General features: G+C 36.5%; 2 protein-coding genes across 6 annotated transcripts in view; one reads left to right on the top strand and one right to left on the bottom strand.

The window, feature by feature from the left end:
- LOC140517833 (uncharacterized) overlaps positions 1-15,706 on the top strand; it is a 68,542-nt gene that overhangs the window by 36,766 nt on the left and 16,070 nt on the right. The window contains exon 2 of one of the 5 annotated variants that reach the window (XM_072629423.1): positions 10,127-13,589. The exons of 3 other annotated variants lie outside the window; for them this stretch is intronic. The gene's annotated coding sequence lies outside the window, so the exon portion shown is untranslated. Of the gene's footprint in view, positions 1-4,966; positions 13,590-15,706 lie in introns of those variants that run through there. One more of the 5 variants, XM_072629427.1, reaches the window with a different exon arrangement.
- Positions 13,642-15,026, bottom strand: WDR89 (WD repeat domain 89). The gene has a single exon (XM_072629422.1). It carries the CDS (start codon positions 15,024-15,026, stop codon positions 13,857-13,859), a length of 1,170 nt encoding a protein of 389 aa, XP_072485523.1. The 3' UTR covers positions 13,642-13,856.

Consider the following 15,706-nt stretch of genomic DNA (forward strand, 5'->3'; position numbering starts at 1 on the left):
TTTTAGATAATTTTTATATTAAAAAGATTCCTCCACACCTTGTAGAATTTTGTTTTTTAGCATATGTTATACTTCATCAAATGTTTTTTCTTCTTCTACTAAGATAATTGTGTTTAGAATATTTTTATTTCCAACATGTTGATAGGTTTTCTTAATTTCAAACCATGCCTTCATTCCTGGCACAAATTCAATTTAGTTATAATAAATAGTTTCTTGGATAAAATGGTTGTAGTCTGTTTGACAAGATTTTAAGTCAATATTTATTAATGATCTTGGTCTATACTTCTCATGTGTTTTACCTTTCCCTGATTTAGATATTAGGATTATATTTGTTTTATAAAAGGAATTTTATTTCTTTTTTAATTTTGAGAATTTGTGTAATATTGTTACTAATTAACCTTTAAAAGTTTAATAGAATTTTCCTGTAAATCCACTGGGATCAAGAGTTCCACTCCCTCTCCCTCTTTTCTGTCCCCTGCCCATCCCCACTTCCCCAGCCCTTTATGGTCTTATTTCCTTTTCAAAGATTGGATTAGTTAAGATCTCTGGTTGATGTTCTATTAGTTTGGATATTTTATATTTTCAAGGTAGCCCTATATTTTATGTTTTCAGTTTTATTGGCATAATTGTGCTGAATGGGTCTTAATAATTTTTTTCTTCTGGTTTTCTTATGATTTTACTTTGTTCACTTGCTATTTTGTTGATTAAGTTTTCTTCAATATTTTTATTAGTTTGACTAAAAGTTTATCAATTTTGTTAAGTCTTTTCCAAGAATGAGCTTTTAATTTTATCATTCCCCTTGTTTTCCAGTTAATTTTTTTCAACATTTCTTCTTTTATACTTCTTTTGGGTTTGTTTTCAGTTCATAAACCTTTATCATTTTGTTCATTTGCTTCTTAAGGATGTAATTTTTTTCTCTGACTGCTTTAGCTACATTCCATGAACTTCAATGTGTTCTCTGAACATTATTATGTATTTCACATAATTCTTTTTACCCATTTAATTATTAGGATTTTAGTATTAAGTCTTTATTTAGATCTCCGCCTTTCGTTTGTGCTCCTTAAATTCATGACTAGTTTTATTACATTGGGGTCTGTAAAGAATGTTTAGTGTTTATATTTATTTGCAATTTCTCTATGCCTTAAAATATTATCACTGTTAGCAAAGGTTCCAGGCAGTGCCGAGAAACATGTAATTCTTTAATTATTCCAGAAGATACTGTAAGTACTCCAGGAATTTGTTCAATTCTTTATTTTTTATTTTGGTAATCTTTGTTAGATTTAATCCAGCTCCAAGAAAGGAGCATGCAGGTCTTCTACTATTATTGTTTTCTTCTCTTATTGTTATCTATGACTTCTTGTAATTCAGTTTTTCTTTATGAATTTAGATGCTATGGTATTTAGAACATATAAGTTTAATATTGATATTGGTTCATTGTCTGCAGTTCCTTTTTAGCAAAATGTAATATCCTTGTTTATGTTTATATTGTGAATTTTTATTTTTAGTTTGTCTGATAGCATGACTGCAAATCCTGCTTCTTGGATTCACTCAATGCAGAATAAATTTTGTTCCAGGCTCTCATTTTTATTCTATGTATGTCTTTGCTTTTTAGATAGGTTTCTATTAAACAACAGTCTGTATGCCTTTTCCTTCTATACTATTTCACTTGTTGGTCTCATTAATTACTATGGATTCAGTTATTATCTTTGTGCAGATGATTTTCAGATCTATTTAGCCATCCTTAATCTCTCTCCTAACCTTCGGTCTTCATCCATCTCTTTAACACCACAAACTCAGCAAGTCTAAAATTGAACTCGTTATCTTTTCTATAAATTTTCTTCTCTTCCTAATTTCCCTGTCTCTGTTTAGGGCAGCACTAGTCACACAGGCACAAAACCTAAGTTTTATCTGCAACTTTTTACTCTCTCCTACTCCCTGCATCCAAACAGTTGTCAAATTCTGTCACCTCTACTTTTGCAACATCTCTCCTACATGACACCTTGGACATGCCATCTCACTGGTGCAGACCCTCATCACCTCACTCCTGGACTTGTTGCAGTAGCCTTCTCATTGATCTTCCCGACTCAAGTCTTTCCTCACCCCAGTCTATCTTCCACTATGTTGTCAAAAAAGTACAGATCTGAGTATGTTATCTCTACACCCAACCCCTTCAAGTCAACTCCAGGGGCTCTCCACTAACTCGAGGATCAAATATAAAAATCTCATTTGACTTTCAAATCCATTATAATTTGGTCTCTACATTTCCAGTCTTCTTAGCCCTTACTCTATGATTCACCATTCCATCTCCTGACTTGGGGAACCTGTGACCTCAAGGCCACATGTGGCCCTCTAGATCCTCAAGTGCAGGCCTTTGACGGAATCCAAACTTCAAAGAACAAATTCCTTTAATAAAAAGATTTGTTCTGTAAAACTTGAACTCAGTCAAAAGGACCTAGAAGGCCACATGTGGCCTCGAGGCCACAGGTTCCCCATCCCTGTCCTGATTCCTGGCATTTTCACCAGCAATCTCCTACGTATGAAATTTGATTTCCCATCTTCATCTTCTGGCTCGGCTGAATCTGCCTCTAAAAGAAGTCTTTTCTGGTTCCCCCTTAAGGTTAATGCCTTTCTTTGGAAATTCTCTTCAGTTTATCCTATGTATGTAGTTTGTATATAATTCTTTGCATATTATCTCTACTAATAGATTGTAAGCTTCTTGGTAAAAGGGACTATTGTACCTCCAGCTATTAGCACAATACCTGGCAAATGCTTGTTGACTTTTGCCTTCTTATCCAATTTACCATTTAAAAAAAAAATGGAATTATTTATTCCATTCCCATTTAAAATTATAAATTGGGTTTTTAATTTTATTCCTTTTTTGTCCCTAGTACTTTTTCCTGAACTAGGATCTTTTTTTTTTGTCTCCCTCTTTGAAGTCAGTTCTTTGTCTCTACAATAATTTTTGCTTATTCTGTTTTAAGGCAGTGCTATTCCAACAGGCTCTCTTCCCCTCACTCTTAATACCTTTCCTTCCCCATCCTGTTTGCCAACCCTTTCCCTAGTTTTGAAGTTTTATTTTTTTTTCTTCCTTTTATTTAGCTATAGAATTCTTTCCCTTTTGATTCAAAATTTCCCCTCCACTTCTTTGGAGTTTCTTTGCTAGGTTTATTTTTTTTAATCTCTTGCCTTTTTATAGAGATTTTTAAAAACCTTGTTCTTTTCATTGCTTCTCTTCTCTTTCTATTCTAATTGATGGCCTATATACTTATTTATTCTTTCCTTAGCCTCTTTGTGAACCTCCTGGAATGAAAACTTATGAAGCATCAAGTTTGTTTATCCTCATCTGGCCAATTTGTTATTGCCTTTTTAGATCTCAACTCCTGTCCTTTGCCCCGTTGTGCCTCATTCTTAGAAGTATCAGCTCATAAAGGAGATAATGATAGAAATATTGTCCCATGGTAGAAATATTCCTGTGTCCTCTCTCTCTCTCTCTCTCTCTCTCTCTCTCTCTCTCTCTCTCTCTCTCACTCTCTCACTCTCTCTGTCTTTCTGTCTCTGTCTCTCTCTGGGTCCATTCCCTCTCACCTTTCTGGATACCAGTTGTCTCCAAGAGCTGATTTCCCTTCTCTTGAGGCAAAATATTGCCCTCCAGGAGCTAGCTAATTGATTTCCCTTGTCTTGGGGCAGGCAGGTATAGAGGTACAACACTCTCATAGGAAGGGGTTTCCCTTTGCACCAAATGATTACAAAGTATTTCCTCTCTTGGAATTGGACTTCACTGGGGCCTCCTCCTCTCATTGAATCAAGATCTCTCACTTTCTTTTCCCCATTTTAATCCATCTCTTTGCCACCTCATCCATTCTCTTGAAGACCCCCTTCATAATGCAAGTACGTTGTTTACCATGGACTCAACTACTCTTTCTTTCCACCTCCTCTCTCCCCTTATGTACCCTCACATTCTGTAATTTAATTTTTTAAAAAATGTATTTGTTTTCAGTTTTCTACAATCACTTCCATAAGTCTTTGATTTTCTCTCCCTCCCTCCCTGAGAGAGTATGCAATCTTATATGGGTTCTACACATACATTCTTATTAAATACATTTTCACATTAGTCATGGTGCATAGAAGAATTAAAATGAATGGGAGAAATCATGAGAAAAACCCAAACAAAACAAAGTACAACACAAGAGAAAATATTCTGCTTTATTTTGCATTCCAATTCCATAGTTCTTTCTCTGGATGTGGATGGCATTTTGCCTCGAGTCCTTTGGGAATGTTTTAGGTCTTTGCATTGCTGTGAAAGGCTAAGTCTACCAGAAAAATTCCTTGCACACTGTGGTAGTTACTGTGTACAGTGATCTCCTAGTTCTCCTTCTTGCACTCAGCATCAGTTTATATAAATCCTTCCAGGTGTCTCTGAAGTATTCCTATTTGTCATTTCTTATAGCGTGATAGTATCCATTACATTCATATACCACAATTTGTTCAGCCATTCCCCAATTGATGATCAACCCCTCGTTTTCCAGTTCTTGGCCACCACAAAGAAAGCTGCTATAAATATTTTTGTTCTATAATTTAATTTCACAAAATATACTGATTTTTCAGGGTTTAGTCAATGTTGTTTCAGGTCTGGTCTTGTTACTTTTTCTATTTATTTAAATTCTACTTTCATCTGTTGTAGACATTTTAAAATTAATGTGTCTTTCTCTTGCTATTTTTTTTTCTTTTATTAGTCTAGTAATGGAGTCATTTCATTACTGACTCTTTCCTTGATAATTGTCTATTTGCTTTTCTTATGTGTTTGTATTGTTTAAGGTTTTTGCAAGATGAATAATCTGCTCACTTTTTTTGTCCTAGAAATGTTTCAAATGCCTTTGTTTTTATTGAGTGTCCATTTTCATGGATTAGGCTCAGGTTTGTGGGGTATGTCATTATGGTTTGTATATTGAATGTCTTTGCTTTTCAGAATATTGGTTTTTGAACTCTGAGGCAAATCAGAGTTCAATGGGACACATCACATCTATCAGATTGGCTAACACTGACAAAACAGGAAGATTATAAATGTTGGCGAAGATGTGGGAGAGTTGGAACACTGATTCGTTGTTGGTGGAGCTTCCAGCTAATCCAACCATTCTGGAGAGAAATTTGGAACTATGCCCAAAGGGCTACAAAAATGTGCATACCCTTTGACCCAGCAGTATTGCTTCTAGGACTGTGTCCCAAAGAAATCATAAAAATGAGAAAGTATCCCATGTGCACAAAAATATTTGTAGCAGCTCTCTTTGTGGTGGCCAAGAAATGGAAATCGAGGGGATGCCCATCAATTGGGGAATGGCTGAACAAGTTGTAGTATATTCTGAATATAATGGAATATTATCGTGCTACAAGAAATGATGAACAGGCAGACTTCAGAAAAGCCTGGAAGGACTTATATGAACTGATACTTAGTGAAAGGAACGGAACCAGGAGAACATTGTACATAATAACAGCCACAGTGTGTGAGTAATTTCTCTGGCAGACTTAGCCTTTCACAGCAATGCAAGGATCTAAAACATTCCCAAAGGATTCTTGAGGCAAAATGCCATCTATATCCAGAGAAAGAATTATGGAATTGGAATGCAGAATGAAGCAGAATATTTTCTCTTGTGTTGTGTTTTGTTTTGTTTGGGTTTTTCTCATAGTTTCTCCCATTCATTTTCATTCTTCTATGCAACATGACTAATGTGAAAATGTGTTTAATAAGAATGTATGTGTAGAACCCATATAAGATTGCATGCTGTCTCAGGGAGGGGAGAGGGAGAGGGAGGAAAATCTAAAACTTATGGAAGTGATTGTAGAAAACTGAAAACAAATTAATTTAAAAAAAAAAAGAATATTGGTTTTTGGTGGGAGCAGAATAGTCTTGTGTTATTTGGATCTTATTTCCATTACATTTAAGGACTTTCTAATCACTTGCAGAGCCTGTTTATCATGGAACTGTTGAATTAACCATTATGTAGCTTGGATTTGAAGCATAGAGTTTTTTCCCTGTAGTTGATCAGTGGATTCTTTTGATTGGTGCTTTATTTTCCACATGCAAAAGTTTGGGGTGGTTTTCTTGTATTGTTTCTTCTATTATGGTATTAAGAATTTGTTTTATTTGTCATGTTCTGGGAGGTCTATGATCCTTAAGCTGTCTTTATGCTTATTGTTTTTAAGATCGCATGTTCTAATATTATTACTTTTTATGTATTGATGTTTATTTCGTTGAATTCTTTGAGTTTTTAAAAAATTATTATTATTCTGCTAATTATTTTGGCTATGCAGGCCAGAAATTCTCCATTTGTACCTTCTTTCAAGACTTTAAGTTCTCTTAAACATAATGGAACATCCTGCTGTAGTGCCATGCTTTCCTTGGGAATCCAGTGTTTTTACCAGACTTTGGTTTCATTTACTTTGTATTGCAATGTGTTTGTAAATATAATTTTGTAACATCTACTTGTATAAATTTGTCAAATTATAATAAGTGTACAATTTGGTTGATGTTTTGGCATCCATTTTTCCCTCTAATTTTATCTTCTCTGTTCATTTATCTGCTTGTGATCTAAATTTTTAACTAAATATTCTTTTTCTTGAGATATTTGTGGCTTTAGCCTTTTTTCTCTTTGTTAGGCAAAGCAAAGTAGGATTTTTGTTGTTGTTTTTGTTTATACCAAGAAGAAAAATGCCTCTGAATAATGTGATTAAGAAGGATCTCTCCTACCATTGTTAGGCCTGCTCATTGAGGGAAAGTTGATTAGGGGAGTGGTTTTGTAGGAGAATCAGAAGTACCTTTTGTTTTTTCTATTGAGGCATGGGGTCAGAGAGTCATGCCCTCTGGCTCTGGAAAGTGTATAAATACTCTGAGGGTGCGGTTTTACTTTGGGGCTTGGTTTCTGGAAGGTTTGTGTGCCGGAAGTGACACTCTGGGAAGCTGCTAAGCAGGCCCCCCACCCCCACTTTGAAAACCCAGATGGCTGTGCTTCCCTCTCTGGTAACTATGGTCAGACAGTTGGACCTGTCTGTTGATTTGTGATATATGTATTATGGTCAAACGGAGGAAGTCATGCCTGTTGAGTTTTGATTTCTCTGAAGTTCAGGGTGCTGACTCTCCTGAACTAGGTGAATGATATATGTCCTTGATGAAAGTGCCTGTTAACCCATCAAAAGTTGCCTTTTCTTTTAGAGAAGAACTTTCGTAGTAGACCCTCCTATGTATGTTGGAGTGCTTACTGATATGCTCTTATAGTCTTGTTTCACACTTTCTTGTTCCTCTCCCTTTGATGGATTGATTTATCTGATTATATTAAAGGTCTTTGAGTTTTCTGAAATATTTGGCAATTTCCATCTTTCCCCCTCCTAATTTTCCCCTATTCACTGACTCTATCCCCTCTGATGAGTTTCCTAGAGGGATGGACCTCAAAGCATCTCAGCCTCCTCCTACACTGTGCATTCATGGTTCACCAGCCTAGGTCTCTGTTCCAAGTGTCTTTTGAGAGGTCAGAATTGATGCTATACCCCTTCCCTTAGGTTTAGTGGAGTGCTGCACAGCTCTCCCCCTACTCCTAACATAACCATGCTCGTGTCGTGTGCTAGTCCTTCTGGGCAGTTCAGAGAGCTGACAAACTGATGCCATGGAGTTGTCTGGCATAGTCCCATTAGTTCAGAGCTTTGCAGTGCTGTTGCTACAAGGTTGTGGGCCCCAACAGACTTTTGCCCCTAAAGAGTTGCCACCTCAGCAAACTCCCCCAGCCTAGACTGGGGGTCCCAGCAGCATTAGAAAGGGGGGGGTTGTAACTGAGGCATGGGGTTGGGTTTTGTTGCAAGCCCCTACCTGTGGGTCAGGTCCTTGGATCAGCAAGTAGTAGCAGGAGAGATGAGGAAGGGGTACTGAGTGAGCTCAGAGTCAATGAGCATCAATTCATGGGTTGCTTGTTTTGATTTTGAGTGTCCTATACCATGGGGACAGCCAAAAAAGCTTTGTCTTTGGCATTTTTTAGAGGGATTTGAGAGGCCAGTTGGGCTTCACTTATTTTTTGACTCTTTGGTGTTATTTCTTCTGTTTACTCATATCCATAGCCTGCTTCTGAATTGGGACTTTGTGGTAGTCACTTTCTACTCCCTCCCAACTGCTTTGACATACGACAGGTCCTGTCCTCTCTATAGTCTGGATGCCACTGAAGTTCTGGACTGGGTGACTAGTACTAGGTTCTCACCCTCTGCTGGAATGCCTGGTTTCTGAACCTGTCTCTTGGTTGCTCATGATGGGTTTTGGGCTTCCCCCATTTTCTCACTGGCTGTCCCCTGCTACCACCCTGACAGGCGCCAAATGGATATCATAAGGTTTGCTGCCTTCAGGCCTTCTTCAATGTCCTCATTCAAGGGCTGTCCGAGCACTGTGCTGGCCCAATATTTTGTGGTGGCTCCACCAAGAGCAGTGGTTTCAAGCCTCTTGGAGGACCAAGGGTACTAGAGCTGCCCAATCATGGTGCCAGTCCTGTCTCCTCTTAGGGCTGTGATATGGGTTGTCAGGGCACTAGATCCAAAACTCTGGCAAGGGCTAAGGTGCATGCATACTTGCCTGGTCCTGTTTCCTTGATGCAATGACCTATTGTGGTTTATATCTTATATTGCTCTAACAAGCCAGAGCTAAGGTCCCACTTACCTCTTCCTGCCCTGGCTTATCTTAGAATGTTCTCAGGTCTCTGGAATTTTCTAGTGTTAATCTTTGGTTGGTCGGCAGAACTTGCTATTTAGCTACACATTTCTAGAACATTGCTAGAGTGCTTGTGTGAGAGTGAGGCTCCTTTAGACCTTTTCTATATTGTCATCTTAGCTGAGAGACTACCACTTTTCCCCTAGCAACACTAGCAAGAAATAGATCTGTGCTAATTTTACTTGCTAAAACTAATGACAAAGTTGGACATATGTGAAAAGCATCTTACTTGGGGCTTATACTCGTTTTAAAATTTTTCATTAATTTTTCTAACTACTACACTTTGAATCAACCAACATAAAAATTCAGTGACTATTGCAAAATATGTTTTAGCTCTTCCATTAGCATGGTGATTCTGGACAAAGAAACTCAGAAGAGGTAAAATGATTTTCAAAATTACAATAAAAAGCACGTGTTCGTCTTACAGTATTATAGTATGTCCAAGCATTCCATCTTAGCTTTTGAGGACTGATGAAACACGTTTATTATTCTTTTCCTATTTCTTAAAACTTGAACTGTTTCACCACCCTCCCCCTGGCTCTACCCCCAAAAGGATCTCTATCTTTTTGGGACAGAGGTAACATTTATCGATGTATGGATTCTTCTAACAACTTTTCTAGGAAAAGTGACAACTAGGCTACGTAATCAAAGAACACAAGGAAATAGAAGAGCGACAACAATCTTCAAAATTTCAAAAATGGGTATGTGACCAGCATCTTCAACAGACTACTATAAACTTACCACGCATATGGTCTTCATCATTTGCTGTGATCGAAAAAACCAACCCCAGTCTCTTGGGAGTCACCCAACCCTCAGAAAATTAGTCTTGTTTAGAAAATAAGCCTAGGCTGTATCTCTAATGACAGACAGTTCACTGCTGTGTTTCTACTTGAAATCTTTCCAGCTTGCCAGGACCTGCGAATTTGCACACTGGCATAGCCTTTGAGAATCTAGTGTTACCTACAGAAGGCAGTAGAATGAGGCTTTAGTGGATAAAACATAAGATCATGAAAAGTAAAACAAATAAATATGTCACCTGGATAATTACATTTATAGACATGAAATGGAAGAATCACTCCCTCCTCAATCTTTTAACAAGAATTATGTATTTTGAATATTGCATGCTATGTGTAACTTACCTGTAGAGGACTTAAATAAGAAAGTAGATAATAAATTAACCATCTGAAGGTCTATATATTGTACTGCTAGTATTCATAAGAAAGTGGAGTTTCTCAGATCTCAATTTGCTATTTAATATTTTTAATAACCTAAAACATCCATTAAAATGTTTTATTCACTTCAAAAGCTGAATGCAAAATTGTTAAAGTTTCCAAGTTCTTTAAATGCATTACTCTCATTTGATATTTATAACTCATTATCTTCATTTTACAGATGAGAGACTGAGGTTCAAAGAAGTTAAGAGACTTCACTGAGGTCTCTGTTAAGCTGGTGGTGCTGTTCAGTGCTCCAGTCCAAATTACAAGCTGCTGAAAGTGACTAACAGAGTATTGAGGTTTGAGCTCCTTGAGGGCAGGTACAGTCTTTTCCCTCTTTATAGCCTCAGCATTTAGTACAGTGCCAGACACATAGTACATGCTTCATAAATGTTTACTGATTGATATTTTCTGGAAATTGCATAGGAACAGGTGAAAATCAGCAGCTCTGAGGACCATTCTTCCCAGGTCTGAAGTAGCAGCCTTATTCAGCATAGCAGCTTTCTGTACTCTGGAAGGGTGTTGTGGGCCCCATTAATCAAAGGGACAAGCAGAACATTGCCCCAGTGCTAAGCTAGTTCATACCTCACTCAAAGGAGAGGCTTTTATGTACCAGAAAAGAGCAGAATGGAAAAATACTAGCAGTGGCCTCATGCCTTATCTCCTAAGATAGTCTTATACAAAGCACTTCAGGAGGAAGCAAGAAATGACAGACATGCCTTTTCTCTGAGACATGGGCTGCAGAACTCAAGAGAAGTTAATTTTTGGCAAAAAGAAACTTAAGTAGACAAGCAAAACTCAAGGCAAGAGAGTGACTATCACACAGGTAGTCAAAGATGTTTTATAACAGAGGTGCTGTCCCCCACAGGTAAACAACTGCTAATTGTCAGGGATGCGATTTCAACTCAGGCATCTCTGGACTCCACACCATAATTTCTTCTTTTTTTTTTTATAGTATTTTCCCCCCAATTACATGTCAAGACAATTTTTAACATTCGTTTTTACAAGATTTTTGAGTTCCAAATTTTTCTCCCTTGCTCCCTCCCCTCTTCCAAAAAAAGTTGGGAATTTGATATAGATTATACATATGCTATCATGTAAAACATATTTTTGTATTAGTCACAGTTGTGAAGGAAGAAGCAGATCAAAAGGAAATAAACTACAAAAAAGAATCAAGTGAAAAAAAAACATGTTTTCATCTGCATTCAGAGTCCATCAGTTCTTTGTCTAGATGTGGATAGCATTTTCCCTCATGAGTCCTTTGTACTTGTCTTGGATCACTGCATTGTTGAGAAAAGATGTCATTCATTGATGATCATCATACAATGTTGCTGATACTATGTACAATGTTTTTCTGGTTCTGTTCGTTTAATTTTGCATCAGTTTGTACATCTTTCCAGGTTTTTCTGAAATCTGCCTGTTCATTAGTTTAATTCCTTCTTAAAAACTTCTGTCCCATTCCACTGTCATCAAAATGTTTAATTCAAAACTATTCCTAATCCAATATTCTATTTCTATTCCAAAGAACAGTCACTACTGGTTCAAAATCAGCTTCAGAGATCACGAAAAGGGTGTAAGGATCTATGTTTGGCCCTGCACTGTTCAATAATTTTATCAATGATTTGGATGACATCTTACTATCTAACCCAGGGTTAAATCCCTAAGCCTCCCTATGCCTTCAATTCTCTCATGTGTAAAATAAGAGAAATTGTACTAGACCAGAGGTGGGGAACCTGCAGCCTCAAGGCCACGTGTGACCCTCTAAGTCCTCAAGTATGTATGGCCCTTTGACCGAATCCAAACTTCACAGAACAAATCTCCTTAATAAAAAGATTTGTTCTATAAAACTTGGACTCAGTCAAAAGGCCGCACCTGAGGATTTAGAAGGCCACAGGTTCCCCACCTCTGAACTAGATGATCTGTAAAGTTACTTCCAGCTCTGTCAAATTTCTATTTTTAAAATTATTATTATAAATCAAAATAGCACTTTTTAAAGAGATAAAGAATATATACTCCTGTTTGGAACCCAAACCTGGACTGAACCATCCTTACTGCTGAGTGCAAACTCATTTAGCCTACTGTATCTGCTTAGCTCCACTCCAGCAACTATGTATGTTTCATATTCCTTCTAACCATCTATTCCCCTACCTTAGCCATCTTCTTGTCATCTACTTTGGTGCTATTTTTCCATTTAAAATATAGAAAATTCAAATAATTACTTTAGAAATTATAAGCAAATTAGAAGAGTAAAAAATAGTTTATCTGCCAGATCTATAGAGAAGGGAAGAATTTATGACCAAACAAGAGATAGAGAACATTATGAAATACAAAATGGGTAATTTTGATTATCTTAAATTAAAACATTTTTGCACAAAGCCAATGCAATCAAGATTAGAAGGAAAACAATAAGCTGGCAAACAATTTTTACAACAAGAATCCAAGTCATTCCTCAACTGATAAATAGTCAAAAGATATGAACAGGCAGATGTTCAGTGTTCAACAGATGAAGAAATTAAAGCTATGTATAGTTACATGAAAAAATGTTCTAAATCACTGTTGATTAGAGAAATGAAAATTAAAACTCTGAGGTACTACCTCATACCTATCAGACTGGCTAATACGACAGGAAAGGAAAATAATAAACATTGGAGATGTGGGGAGCCTTGGAATACCAATGGATAGTGGAGTTGTAAACTGATCCAACCATTCTGGAGAGCAATTTGGAACTATGCCCAAAGGGCAACCAAATTGTGCATATGCTTTGATCCAGCAATACCACTACAAAATCTGTATCCCAAAGACATCATAAAAATGGGAAAATGGCCCACATGTACAAAAATGTTTATAGCAGCTCTTTTTGTGGTGGCACAGACCTGGCCCATCAATTGGGGAATGGCTGAATAAGTTGTGATTTATTCTGAATATAATGGAATACTATTGTGCTATAAGAAATGATGAACAGTCAGATTTCAGAAAAACTTGTAAAGACTTACATGAATTGATCATATGAAGTGAGGAGAACCAAGAAAACATTGTATACACAGTAACATCAGAATTCTATGATGATCAATAGACTTAGCTCTTCTCAGCAATACAATGATCCAAGACAGTTCCAAAACACTCGTGATGGAAAATGCTATCCCTATCCAGAGAAAGAACTGTGGAATCTGAATGCAGATCAAAGCATGCTATTTTCACCCTTTTTTGTTTTTTCTTTCTCATGGTTTTTCCCTTTTGTTCTGATTCTTCTTTTACAATATGACTAATGTGAAAATATGTTTAATATGATTGTATGAGTATAACCTATATCAGACTGCTTGCAGCCTTGGGGAGGGGGGAGGAAAGGGAGAGAGGGAGAAAAAATTGGAGCTCAAAATCTAATGAAAGTGAATGTTGAAAACTAAAAAAAAGTTCAAAGAAAGACTTAAAAAAACCTTTTACTCATTTTGAAAAATATGTATTTACATTTATTTTTTAAAATTCAGTTCTATTTAGATTGCTACTGTTGATGTAAATAATAGAGAACAAAATACGCATATTAAGCAGTAGCTGCTCAATGCATAATTTAATTCAGGGCTAAAAAAAAAAAAATTGATGTTAAAAAAAAAAAACCAAAAACCTTAGCTTTGAAAACTCCTGAATATAGAAATCAGTCAATAAAAGTGTCATTAGTTTCCTAACTCAAGAATAGGCTTGCTTTTAAAATTAATTTATTTTAAAAATACACCATTTAACAAGTTTTAAAAAATTAATGGTATTCAGACCTTTCTTTTGAATTCAGAAGTGTTTCATTTTATGACATTTCAAGTTCTATCTAGATTAAAGCTTTCTCTGTACTTCAAAAAGCTTATTTATAAATCAGTCTATTTCTGCATAAAGGCTGTAATATATAGTAGAAATAGTATATTTTAACAACTATGCTTTTTCTTACTTTTGTAAGAATCATTACTGTGAACTCTCACACGTTTCTGCACAGAAGAAGCTATTTTCATGTTATCCTTCTTTGCAAGAGTCCTTTCAGTAGCTCCAGGTTTCCAAAGTAACAGTTGTGCATCTTCTCCACCAGTTAGTAAAGAATCATCCTGTGTACTCCAATAGAAGGAACGAACTGTGGCAGAATGCCCTCCCTCAAGGCTTCTCATGTATGTCAATCCTGAAGAGTCACAGTTTACTAAGTAAATAGTTCCTGTATTTGTACCTCCAACAACCAACAGTTGGTCTGTTTTTTCACAGTATAAGCCACCAATCAAATAATCGAGATTCCCATTTTCCACATTAATTACTTCTCGGACATCCTGGATATTCAAACATGTAACTGGTTGATCATTATCTAAATTGGCAAGATCCCACCAACAAAATCCTTCATCATGTGTCATACAGTAAATCTGTTTATATTCCTTCCCAGACCAACCAACAAAACTTACTGATGAACCAGAGTTACAAGTAGCAATCAGGGCATCTTCTTCATTGTCAATGCTTATGTCAAAAACATTCACAAGTCCATCAGTTGATCCCGAAACTATCATGTTAGGGTTGTCAGGATGAAAACATACCTGGGTTATATCATCACTGTGTGTCTCTGAATAAACACCTAATGGGTCTTTTACAGGGTGTGTATTTTGAGAACTAATTCTTGCATCCCAGAATACCATCAAAGTATCATCACCAACTTTTTCAGTGCCAGCACAAATTATATGATCATTACAATTAATATCAAAACTGATGAAAACATTGGAAGGATAACCTTTGAATACCTGTACTGGTGTTTTGCCAGATAAGCGTATATCCCAACATTTTACAGTGCCATCTGTGCATGCTGAAAATACATGGGAATAGGAATGTGCAAATTTGACTCCTTTAAGGAGTCCAGGCTGTCCACTAAACTCCCTTAACAAACTTAATGTCTCTTTATTATATAGTCTAATTGATCCATTGGAACATGAAACAGCAACTATACATCCATTTTCTTCCTGTACATTTTTTGAAGTGTCTATGTCAAGGAGGTAAGTAGGCTCTTTAGTCACTGCAGAACGTCTAGCGATAGACAAATTTTCAAAATGTTCTTCAATCTTCTCCATACCTATTCAAAGGCAGCTAAAATCTGTAACAAGAACCAAAATGTAAGTTAAACTCAAAGCTCCTCCAAAAATTACAATCAAAACAAAGGAAGCTGGGTTTTTCCCCTGTTCCTGTAATAAGTTACACTAAATCTAAAATCAACCGCCATTCCACCATGATGAATATAATCATAAACATTTTAACTAACCAATAAGAGAAGAGATTTCCCAATGGTTTATGAAGTACAAGTAAGCAGAAGTAAAAAACTTCACACTGGCTACATCCTATGTGTATTTTGCCCATATTTATTACCTCTTCTGTGTCTTTCCATAGTATTCCAGCAGAGGTAGGGAAACAGAATAAAGTAATTATTTCAGTTTGGTGCACCCCTCTTATCCTTCCCCTTTCAATAAGAAACATTAAATTCTAGCTCAATTCTGGCCATTACTTACTTGGTTCCCATTACATTTTGGCTGTATTCAAAGGTCTGGTCATGACCCCTATGGATCTAATCTGCCTTATACAAGTTTTCAGAAGATAATGAGGGGCAAAGGAAGGCTCAGTATTAAAGTAGATAGAGCAGGGGACCTGGAGTCAGGAAGGCCTGATTTTAAAATCTAGCCTCAGAAATCAAGTGAAAAGCACTTATTTTCACCTAATAATTCTGGTTTAAAGAGAAAGTGTGGAATAGTGCAATCAT

The sequence above is a fragment of the Notamacropus eugenii genome, chromosome 1, assembly GCF_028372415.1.
Source record: "Notamacropus eugenii isolate mMacEug1 chromosome 1, mMacEug1.pri_v2, whole genome shotgun sequence".
Classification (NCBI taxonomy): domain Eukaryota; kingdom Metazoa; phylum Chordata; class Mammalia; order Diprotodontia; family Macropodidae; genus Notamacropus; species Notamacropus eugenii.

What these genes read in the sequence shown, in the direction of transcription:
- WDR89 (XM_072629422.1), bottom strand. Translation starts at nt 15,026, where the DNA reads ATGGAGAAGATTGAAGAACATTTTGAAAATTTGTCTATCGCTAGACGT.